General features: G+C 57.2%; 1 protein-coding gene across 1 annotated transcript in view; it reads left to right on the top strand.

The window, feature by feature from the left end:
- Window positions 1-1,357: 1,357 nt before the first annotated feature.
- PDE10A (phosphodiesterase 10A) overlaps window positions 1,358-11,833 on the top strand; it is a 415,008-nt gene continuing 404,532 nt past the window's right edge. The window contains exon 1 of the mRNA XM_066372810.1: window positions 1,358-1,786. Within this exon, the coding sequence (XP_066228907.1) occupies window positions 1,747-1,786 (40 nt within the window). The 5' untranslated portion in view covers window positions 1,358-1,746. The remainder of the gene's footprint in view (window positions 1,787-11,833) is intronic.

Raw genomic sequence — 11,833 nt, 5'->3', positions numbered from 1 at the left:
ATCAACAAACTGACCAGTATTTCAATGGGAACTATGCTCCTCTCACTGACCACCAATGAAAGAGATGCCCCTTCCGGAAGTGCTGCGAGGGCCAGATAAATGGCCTCAGGGGGCCGCATGTGGCCCGCGGGCCGTAGTTTGGGGACCCCTGATCCAGCCCGAGGGTGCAATGCCCACTGGAGAATGAACTCAGGTGGAAGACGCGCTCTGTTGCTCAGCCCCTGCACCGCGCCCTCTTCCCAGGCGCTGGGCATGCCTCGGGGTTCAGGAGCGGAGAGCGCGCGGGCTTGGGCTGCCAGCAGTGCATAGAGTGGGGCCACTCCCTGGGCCCCAGCCACTGCCCTGCGACACATGGCGGCTCCCCTCGCTGCTGCTACCCTCCCGGCGGCGGCAGGCAGGCCCTGGGCCAGTCTGCATCCAGCTGTCGCCCGTGCGGGGGCCGCGCGCAGCGCGAGTCTCGGTTTTGCTTTCTGACATTGTGGGGGTAGAAAAGACCCTGGGGTTGGAGGGGCAAGAGAGGGCCTTTGTTTTCCTAAGGGTGGTCATTTAGGGTCCTGCCAGAAGCACGGAGGCGAGGGCGAGGGTCCCCGCATGGGAAGAGCGCCCTCTGCGCTGGCCACGTCCCCGCGGACCCAGTGGTCCCCGCGCGCGGGCACGCATCCATTCACAGCGATCCGGAGCTGGGCGGCGGCCCTAAGACTCCAACTGAATCTATGAATGGGAAGAGGGTGCACAGCGCCTGCCTGTCCACTCCTTTCCCCCACCCTCTCCTGGCCCCCTCCCGGCCGAGCGAGGCCGACACCCAGCACTGGGCCGGTGGCGGGGGCCCTGCGGGGGCGTGCGCGGGGTGTGGGGGGGGGTGCGTGCGAGTCTGGCTGGAGACAGCACTATTTATATACTCCGGAGCTCCAGGACAAAGAGGGCAGATCAGACCCCTCCCCCCGCCCCCGCGTCAACGCCTCCCGGCCCCCTCCCCAGTCCCTTGATTTCATTTACCCCCCCCCCCCCCGGGCGGCAGGCTGGCAGGTGCGGGGGTGGGAGCCGTCTCCCCGGGAGCAGCCTTGCCAAAGGTCCGGCTGCTGACGTCGGAGCACCCGCTCCTGTCAGTGAACAGCAGCGGCAGCCGGGGGCCTGTCTGGCAACGAGGCTACAGACGTCATCGCCTCCTGTTGGACGCGGGGGGTGTCCGGGCAGCCGCGCCGGCTTAAAGGAAAACTCTCCAAGTTCCAGGCAGCCAGGGAAGAGTCGTTTCTGAGAGTACAGGCACCCGGTGCCCAGTGCGCGCGGGCACACAGCCTGGCACCCACGCGCGCACACGCACCCACGCACACGCGCGCGCACACACACACACACTCGCACTCATGTTCCCTAGGGGTGCCGGTCCAAAGTTGCGGCCGCAGGGAGGACGAGCTGAAACGGACCGGTCTCCGTGGGCGCCCAGAGCGCTCAGCGCGGCTGTCTGTCCGGGAGACCCCCCGATGGCAAGGAGGAATGCCACACAGCGGCCAGGGCTGGCTCCCCGCTTTCCGAGAAGACCGGCCCGAGGTCCAGAGCGCCCGCAGCCTTTGGAATGTGCCTGCTGAGCGGGCAGAAGCGAGCGTCCCCGGAGGGGTCCCGAACTTGGGCGACCGGCCTCGCTGGGCAACTTGTTTGGCGCAGTCCTCCATGGAGCCCCGGACCCACCGTGTCCCCGGCCGCCTGGTCTTTCCGCCGCCGCGACTCTCTTTTTTAAATGTATGAACTTGAATGGAGCGGAGGGCAGATGTGCGCGTCAGCATACTTCGGCGTAAGTTGCTAGTTCCTTTTACCTATTATTTAACCCCTGAGAGTCCAGAAAAACTTGATTCCAACCCTTATCCTACTTGAAAAAAGAAACAAAACAACTTTCCATCGTTTCCCTCCATCCTTTTTGGCAGTAAGAAAATGTGTGCGTGTGTGTGTGTGTGTGTGTGTGTGTGTGTGTGTGTGTGGTTCGGGGACAGGACTGTTTTGGGAGGAGGAGTGTTGAGTGGAAGTGAGAAAGAATAAACCTGAGTTTATAAAGAGAGAAAACGGACAGGGTTGCGAAGGAGGCAAAGCAGCGCCCAACCCCAGTGCCCGCGTGACTGCCTGGAGGCTAGGCTGAGTTCCCCTGCTCCTGGTTCCCTGCGCTGCGCCGGCGGTCCAGCTGCAGACCGCAGCCTCGGTGCCGCGAGACCGGCAGGTGCCTCCCGAGGCGACCGAGAGAAGGGCTGCTGTCCCCTGCACCCTCCTCCGGCGCCCAGCTTCCCTCCTGGTTCCCAATGGGGACAAGATCCCTCTTCCCCCTCGCTCCACCCCTCACCTCTGCTGCTACTGGCCTCTGTCCCCCCCCTCTTCACCTCCACCTCCCCAGCCCCTCCGCCAGAGCTCAGGTGAGGTCATAGGAGAGGAGGGGGTCCCGAGCCCCTTGCACCGGAGGGCATCACTAGATTGCATTCCTCAGCATTTTATTTTCTTCTTTCTACTCAATTTTCTTGGCAATTCATTAAACATCCTCTCCAAAACACCACAAACACTGCCCCACCCTCAGAGACACCCCTCCTGCATAGACAGGGCCAGGAGTCCTGATAAATATAAATATATATGTATATCTATGATACATATATATATATATCTCTCTCTAGCATCCCCAGCCCACCCCCTCCCAAATCAGAAAGGAGCCAGCTGAAGGGCCGGAGGAGACTCCTCTCTCTGGTGTTTGATTTCTCCTTCCCTCTCAGCTCACCCTTCCAGGGGAAAGAAAAGAGAAAGGAGGAAAGAGAGAGAGAGGGAGAGAGGGAGGGAGAGGGAGAGAGCGGGAGCAGGCACACAGCCCCTAGACGGAGGCACTGATGAACTGCTCCAGGGTCTCTGCACCGCCCGCCTGTCCCTGCCTCCTCCTGCCTCTCCTGCCTCTTCAAAGTGCCTTCCCCTCTTGAAGCAGCAATCCCTTCCCATTCATCGCCCTCCCCATCTCTCCTCCCCTCCCCTCTCTCCTCGGGCCTCTTTCTCTCTCTCCCCCCCTCCACCTAACCCCACCTTCACGCGCCTATCCGAGGGGGGAGGACTGGGGAGTAGGGAAAGAAACCCCCCCCCCCACCTCCGAGGCCCGGCCCTGGACAGAGATGTCGAAGAAACGCAAAGCCCTGGAGGGTGGAGGAGGTGGAGGAGAGTCCCCGCTCCCAGAGGAGGAGCCCACTGCCTGGCCTGGGGGACGCGGCAGCCAGGAGCCAGGTAGGGGGAGGGGAGCAGGAGGAGAGGAGGGCAGGGGAGCACCGAGGAGTTGAGATCCTCTGCCGGAATGCTCCAACCCACCTTCGCCACAGCTCCCCGTGTCAAGGCAACTTGGGTAGAGTTTTCCCCCCAGGAATGGGATTTTACATGTGTCTTCAGGAAATGGGTGGTGGTGGTGGGGGGGCGGGGATATGCTGGTGAAGCTGGTTGCCGGAGACCCACATCTGGGTGCACTGGGTGCCATGTGGGGAGAGAGCGTGTGTGGGGGGTGGGGTGGGGTGGGGTGGACAAGAGGCCGGAGGAGGCCAGGAGGTGGGCGCTGGGATGGCCGAGCAGCGCCTGTCCTCTGCCTCCCTTGTTGTCACGGGCATTGGTGTGACAAACTGTCCTGTGGATGCCCAGCCTGCACTGACGTCTGCGTGCAGGGCGCCTGGGCCTGGAGGGTGGGGTGCTGGAGCTGTCCCCCCTGGCGCTGGTGCCCCTCAGGGGACCGCAGGGAGGGAGGCTGCCCTCTCTCAGGCTTCTCCCAGCCAGGGAGGTTCAGGGTTGCGTCATGCTCACTGCTCTGGTGTGTGCATGGTCCTGAAGTTGGAGGTGAGCTTGGGAGCCGGTCGGGGGTGTGCTGTGAGGGCAGGGAGGGATGAGTGGAAGTCGTGGGTGCTCCCTGGGTGCCTGGCATCACACCAGTGACCCAGGGAAGATGGACAATTTCCTCTGGAAACAAAAGTCATGCTTGCATGTCTGATTTCCACAGGAAAGACGCCTGAACAGGACACTTTTTTTTATTTTGCTGAAAGCATTCTAGATTTGCTCCAAAGTAGGCCCGAATGAACCAGGGAAGCTACAGCTTTTTTTCAGGAGGCTGTGGTTAAAATACACAGGATGCAAGCACTGTGCTGTTGGTTAAACTGTGGAAAGGAGGTGACAGGAGGTGTGGGGGCCTTGACCCGGACCCGGGCGTGGGAGTGTCTCAGGTGCAGAACTGAGCCTTGTGGTCTCGGTTGGTTGGTTGGTTGGTGGCAGGTGTGGCTCAGAGCAGAGCCACCAGGAGACATGGGCATGTGTCTCCAAAATGGAGTCCATGGCCCTTCTCCCTTGACGTCATGAGACTCATGAAGTCACAGAAGTCCTTCCTGCCAATACAACACGACTCTCGGTGTCCACGGGGAGCCTGTGCACGGCTGCGTACATTGTGCAGCAGAGGTTTGGTCGGGGCCCTCCCTGGACAGCCGGTTTGGATTTATTAGCTACGCAGGAGCGTGAGGCTGCCTGCCTGCTTACCTCGGAAGAGGTTGTGTCTCAATGACTGACGGCCCAGGGGCTGGCTCTCCTTCGCTCAGCTGTGATCCTGGAGCAAGAGGCGGGGCCTTTCTCCATTGAATTTCACTGGAGAGTTGGCGTTTGGTAAGAAATTCAAATACTGTGAATGACTTTATCTGGGTGACTGGTATTTTTCCATCTTTGGGGAGGACAATTTGGGAGCATCACGGCATGGACGTCTAATTTGTCTGCTCTGTCCTCAGCGTTTGGCTGTGACCTGAGGGTTACTCTCAGGGCACCTCCCCTGCTCATTTGCTTAAGCAACTAGTGACGTCTATGGGAAGTGACATCATCATCGTGGTAAACAAAAACCTGGATACCTTTTATGCCATTTTAATAATAAATGCATGCGTGGATGCCAGTTATGTAAATTGTATTTAACAAACATTTCTCTCCTTTGTGTGTGTATGTGTGTGTGTGTGTGTGTGTGTGTGTGTGTGTGTGTGTAATGGTGTGGTATTTGAATTTCAAAAGCTATGCTGGGGATGTCCTGTCCTAACAGTGGCTAATTATGTCCATATTCCCTAGAGTGATAGGAGCTGGCCAAAGATATTTTGCAAGTCTGAATAGGCCATAGTCAGTACCTATATCCATATTATTCAGAGATTATAAAAATTTGGAAGGGACTTCTTGTACAGATTGGCTTTGTTTCAGAGCTTGGAAACGCCTAATGATTTTGCTGTATCCTTCGTCTTTGGCAGAGAAACATGCTACTCAATAATTGCCATTAAGCGTGTGAACACTCCACTACCATATTATTGTGGATGGATCTCTCTGGGACTGGTGGCCACGGCATGTGCCTGAGCTGGTGCAGACATGGCCCCAGGAGGATGATGAGAGGTCATGGGGTGATGCCGAGGTCAGGAGGAAACCCATCTGTGAGTGGCAGGTGGTGGGGCACCGGCACAGAAATGCAGAAGGAACTCACACAGTTAGGAAGCAGGGTCTCCTCCACCCCCATCCTCCCCTCCCCAAACTCAGTAATATTGTTGTTTCTCCTTTGGGTCCCTCAACCAAACTTGACACTAGGCACCCCCGAAGCAGAGAGAAAAGTATTTCCATCAGTCTTGCTTCTGACCTTGACTCTCAGAAGGGGTTTCTTTTACCTTCCAAAGACCTGGGAAGCTGTGTTTGTTCATTGCAACCATCGGCAGTGCACGATAGCATGTATTAAATTAAGGCAATTGGAAATGAAGTTTTAATGATAGTCATTGATTAAGACCGACTGTCAGCAGGTTGACTTGATCTAACGTTTTAAATAGCTGGTGCGTACCGGCTGCCTGGAGAGAGCGTGGCAGAAACTTCCAACACAAGAACAAAAACCCAGTGTCTTTTTCTTGCCCTCGCCGTGGTCTGTCTAGGCCAGGGCGCACAGAGTCCCCGGTCACGGCTGGTAGGTGTTCCCTTCTGGTCCTCTGCGGACGTTTCCTGGTTATTGTGTTGTGACGGCTCCTGTTTGTTAGTAGTTTCTCTTCCGGATATTCCTTATGGGGTGGAAGCAAGATCCTCCACGGGTCAGTGTGAGCACATACGGATGGTTTGGGCTTCCCCTTGACCATGAGGGCTCCGTCCTATTCTATTTACCTGGGTAGAAGAAGAAAATTAAGTGGACTGTCCCAGTTTGGGCTGAACATTTTTTTTTTCTTTTGGATTTCTTTGAAGTTATTTGACATGCGTGTGTATGTGTGTGTGAAATCGTGGTCAGAGTCGGTCCTCTTGGCGGCGCCAGCTGGCTCTGTGTCCGACACGTGTTCAGAACTGCGCTGATGGAAGATATTTGCAGACTCTTAAACTTACAACGACAGTTTTGTCCTTACAGCGGAGGGAAATCTGGTGTGAAAATACAGACCACGCCGGACACAATTTCTGTTTTGCTTTGCGTCTCCTTTTCTTCGTGCCTTTGCACGTGGATATGATCGTGTTAGGACGTTGGAAGTTGGTTGTGAAGAGGACGTGAGTGGGGAGGACAGTGTGGCAAGGGTCTCTGAAGAAAACACCCAATAATTATAGGTATTGATCTTAGACCAGATCAAAGGAATTCTTATTTACTTAGAGACTTGGCTTTAATTGCAAGATATTTCATGAGTTGCTCTTGACCGAACTGCACCATTGAACCCTCCTTCCCCCCGTCACACTCTTGCGAGAACCCTCCCCCCCCCGTCACACTCTCATGAGAACCCCCCCCCCGTCACACTCTCGCGAGAACCTCCCCCCCCCCCCCCCCGTCACACTCTCGCGAGAACCCTCCTTCCTCCTCACCCCCTCCCCCCGTCACACTCTCGCGGGAACTCTCCTCCCCCCCCCCCCCGTCACACTCTCGCGGGAACCCTCGTCTTTGAGCCCCCTAGGTTCTCTGAATTTCGCCTCCATCTCCCCTTTCCCCATCATTCTAATTGTTCTATATTGTTTCGTCTTCTAGTTTTCACCCTCGTTTCTGTTAAGATGCTTTTTTTTGGGGGGGGGGATGTAAATGATGCCAATTGCTTATTCATCACGTTCGGATATTCCTAATTTTGATTCATCAAATATTCCCTCATGATGAGATTCAGGTTTAAATGTTTTGGACTAGGATACCACCCAGGTGATACCGTGATGTCAGCTGGTCCCATCATTAGTGAGGTGGAGCTTGATCAACTAGTGAAGCTGGTATCTACCAGGCTTCTCCATTAGAAAGAGAAGCACGGCCTGACCTGTGGTGGCGCAGTGGGATAAAGCGTTGACCTGGAACACTGAGGTCGCCGGTTCGAAACCTTGGGCTTGCCTGGTCAAGGCACATATGGGAGTTGATGCTTCCTGCTCCTCCCCCTTCTCTCTCTCTCTGTCTCTCTCTCTCTCACTCCTCTCTCTCTAAAAAATCAAGAAAGAGAAGCACAAACCTATTCTGAACAGGCACTGCTCTGCCAGGGACAAGTCTCTGCCTCAAAATATAACATGTTGAATGCTACCGTCTATAATAAAAGTCAACTCATTAACTATATAACTGTGGATTTTGCTTCCATGCCGACGTTTTCATTTTTAGTGGAGCTGTGACATTTCTAGAAAGTTGACCTTCCTCGGTGGACAGCCTAGGTACGTGGGAGGTGGACAGTGTAATTGATGTTGACATAGTGCCCATTCAGGTGAAGACATAGGGCATTTCCAGAACACTCTACCAGGCTCCCCGAGCTCTGCCCCAAGCTGACCCCTTGTCAGAGGCCACCACTTCTCACTCTTCTGACCAATCTGGCTATTGATTTGTTCTGCCCGCTTTTTGGCTCGCAAAGGTGGTCTTGAACAATACCTGCTCTTGTGTCTGGGTTCTTTTCTTCAACCTTATGTCTGTGGATTCACCTGTGTTGCTGCAGATGTTTTGTTTTGTTTTTGAGTGCTAAGTAGTGTACCAATATTTCGCCATTTATTTGTCTTTTCATATCGATGGACATTGGGGTTGTTTCAATCTGGGGGCCATTACTAATGAAACTTTCAATTTGGGGGCCATTACTAATGGGATATTCTTGCACATGCCTTTTAGGGGACATAAACACTCATTTCTTCTATTTTAAACATAAACCCTACCCACCATTTTGAAAAAAATCACCTGTTCTGCATCAGTCATCGGAGCCCTTCAATGAAGATGTTTGATTTTCTATAAATACATCTGTCTGGCAATGATAAACGTCGTGTTTAGGAGAAGCATCTCTGATTGCTTTCCCGCACCCTTCCCCAGCCCAGGGGCTGGCTCTTGTTCTGCTTGGTAAAAACCCATACGTAATTTTGATTCACAGTGACAATTTGCCTCTCTGCCACGTGCGTGAGGGTGGTCCTTGTTGATGTCAGTGGGGTACTCTGCTTGCTTCGCGGACCCTGAAGGTGGAGGTCGTGGGAGTATGATGAGATGTCACTGGGCGATGAAAGAAGAGTGCGTAAGCTCTGGAGGTGACGTCTGTTCATAACATTGATCTCTTTCCTGCTGTTTGCTGAAAGGGTACGCTGTCCGGGAACCTCTGCTGAGGAAGACCCACAGCTTCCTTTCCAGAAGAGGGGTACAGCCAGGAGAGTTCTGTTCTCGTTCCTAAATGATCCTAGAGCCTTGTTGAGGTTTTAGTGTTTTTTTCCCCACACACACAAGATAGGCAACATGACCATCACCTGCCTGTCTTATTTGGGGCATGCCCAGGCTAACTGAGAAGGAGAAGGAGATAGGGGCAAATGGGGTTTTCTGCCACACCCCTTCCTAAAATAATAAGACTCCTGTTTAACTGACAGGTGCTCTAGGGGGTGGAAGACGGTCCATTACCCTGACATCTGGCGCCAGGAGATCTCGTGAAGGGAGCCATCTTCCCTGGGGCTCCCGCTGCAGGGGCTTTGGTTGCTCTAGTGGGAAAGAAGTGGCCGAGTGTAAAGAAAAGAGATTGTGAGGGGCAGTGGGCAGGAGGAGGGTGGTGGTGCGGCTCTCGGAAGGGGAACCCTACTAGCTAAGTGGTGGATAAGGAGTCAAACCCAGCAGTGACTGTGTGTGTTACTTTGGCGTGTGGGATAGGTTGTACCCCCCACGTCCCTCCAATTCTTGAGTGAGTTTACCACATTCTTAAACCTTCCCTTTGCAGACAGAAACCAGTGGAGGTCTGGGGTCTCCCGTCTGGGGTCTCCCGTCTGGGTGCAGGCAGCGTGGACCTGAGCAAGCAGGGGTGGAAGGGGTCGCCAGACTCAGACGAGCCCATGATGAGGTCTGAGGTCCTGGGATATTTTCAGGGCTCCCGATGGGTCTTTGGGGTCTTCCCAGGATATAATATTGTGCTATTCAAGGCCAATCTCTCAACCCGCCTGGGCATGGGGCTGTGTGGAGCTATGCTTCCCCCTCACGTGAAGCTAATCGGAACACTCTGTAGTCACAGCCTCATCTTGACGTTTAACAAAAGATGACATGGTTCCAACCCCGGCTCCATGCAGAGTCATGAGCTTTCGGTGACCCCGTCCCAAATCACTGAGATTGGGTCCAAAGCCCAGGGATTCACTGACATGATTAAAATGATAACCAACACGTATCACATCCAATGACTGACAGAGTATAAGGCGTTTCAATTTCGTTACGCGTGTCTAAAGTCCATGCAGAAGAGAATTTGTGGTAACGTATGAGGAAAGCCACTTGCCCGCTGACAGGGTGTTAATGTAGCCTGTCCCAGGTCCCCTGTCAGGGCATGCTTTCCCCCAACCCGTTCCTGCCAGGCTCTGTTGTCTGGTCTTTATCTGCTTTTCAGACTTCTGAGGCCACTGCTGTTGGCTTGTCTGAAACGCAATGGGTTAGAATGGCAAGGTGGGACCGCAATGTGGCCGGTGACAGGCTGTTATGAAGTCAGTGAGAGTGACTCTGGGAACACTCCACTCACCTGCTGAGCCTTGAAGGGAAGCCAGACTTCCTTCTGAGGAAAGAAAACAACACGGATCACTCAGTGTGCCCTCTGCTGTGCGTTTCCACCCAAGTGAGTGCTTGGCCCGTAGGTGATGCTGGTCGCCCGGGGTGGGGGCGGGGGAGCACCCTCTGGAGGCGGCTGCGGTGTGGCGTTCAACTCAGGACAGCGCACTGCCCAGCTGTTCATAATTTACTTACCCCCCTGCAGTCTGCCTCTTTCCTTGAGAATATGCTCTTGATGAGGGCAGAGCCCTCTCTGCACTTCCCCGGTGTGCCCGCCGCCGTGAGCAGAGACAGAGCCTGGCAAGTTTTCCGTGTTCCGTAAACAGCTGCGGGATGCACAGGTGAGGGAGTGATCAAACTGCCCCTTTAACGGGGCTTCCCGGAGACCCAGGTTGCATAGGAGGTCTTACAGACTGAGGTTAAGGCGAACTTCTACAAGACCCCCTCTTGATGGACACCAGGCCCACCACCCCCCACCAGCTCTCCTCGCCCCAGAGAGGAGCCAGAGCGGAAGGGGGTTTTCAGGAAGACCGTGGGGTGTGGCGTGGCCTCGAGGCCAAGTCACTGGTAGAGTCGTGGGAACATGGCATCTCCTCCTCCCTCCTTCTTCCCCCCAGATGACTGGGAGGACCACGGCTCCGGGTCAGACCCTGGTGATCTCAGGGCAGAGGGGAAAAAACTGTCTGCTTGCTAGCCCAGCCACCAATACCCCAGGACAGGGCTTTCGTCCTGCAGATGGGGAAGGGTCTGGTTCCAGAAGAAAGCAGGAGGCCAGCCTGTGCATGAGGCGAAGATGACCCCCTGCCCCATCCTGTGGACCTCCCCTCACCCCGCTCTATCCTGTAGGCTTCCCCCCACCCTCTCCGTCCGTGGGCCTCCCCCCACCCCGCTCCGTCCCGTGGGCCTCCCCCACCCCTCTCCGTCCCGTGGGCCTCCCCCCACCTCCGTCCGTGGGCCTCCCCCACCCCTCTCCGTCCCATGGGCCTCCCCCCACCCCTCTCCGTCCGTGGGCCTCCCCCACCCCCTCTCCGTCCCGTGGGTCCCCCCACCCCGCTCCGTCCCGTGGGCCTCCCCCACCCGTCTCTGTCCCGTGGGCCTTCCCCCACCCCTCTCCGTCCGTGGGCCTCCCCCACCCCCTCTCCGTCCCGTGGGTCCCCTCACCCCACTCCGTCCCGTGGGCCTCCCCCCCCCGCTCCGTCCCGTGGGCCTCCCCCCACCCCCTCTCCGTCCCGAAGGCCTCCCCCCACCCCGCTGCGTCCCGTGGGCCTCCCCCCTCCCCCGCTGCGTCCCGTGGGCCTCCCCCACCCCACTCCATCCCGTGGGCCTCCCCCCACCCCGCTCCCTCCCGTGGGCCTCCCCCCACCCCTCTCCCTCCCGTGGGCCTCCCCCCACCCCCTCTCCGTCCCGTGGGCCTCCCTCCACCCCCTCTCCGTCCTGTGGGCCTCCCCCCACCCCGCTGCGTCCCGTGGGCCTCCCCCCACCCCCTCTCCGTCCCGTGGGCCTCCCCCCACCCCGCTGCGTCCCGTGGGCCTCCCCCTACCCCCTCTCCATCCCGTGGGCCTCCCCCCTCCCCCGCTGCGTCCCGTGGGCCTCCCCCCACCCCTCTCCCTCCCGTGGGCCTCCCCCCCACCCCGCTCCGTCCCCGTGGGCCTCCCCCCACCCCCCGCTCCGTCCCGTGGGCCTCCCCCCACCCCTCTCCCTCCCGTGGGCCTCCCCCCACCCCGCTGCGTCCCGTGGGCCTCCCCCCACCCCGCTCCGTCCCGTGGGCCTCCCCCCACCCCTCTCCCTCCCGTGGGCCTCCCCCCACCCCTCTCCCTCCCGTGGGCCTCCCCCCACCCCGCTGCGTCCCGTGGGCCTCCCCCCACCCCTCTCCGTCCCGTGGGCCTC

The sequence above is a fragment of the Saccopteryx leptura genome, chromosome 3 (assembly GCF_036850995.1).
Source record: "Saccopteryx leptura isolate mSacLep1 chromosome 3, mSacLep1_pri_phased_curated, whole genome shotgun sequence".
NCBI lineage: Eukaryota > Metazoa > Chordata > Mammalia > Chiroptera > Emballonuridae > Saccopteryx > Saccopteryx leptura.
This window is presented reverse-complemented; position numbering and strand designations above follow the sequence as displayed.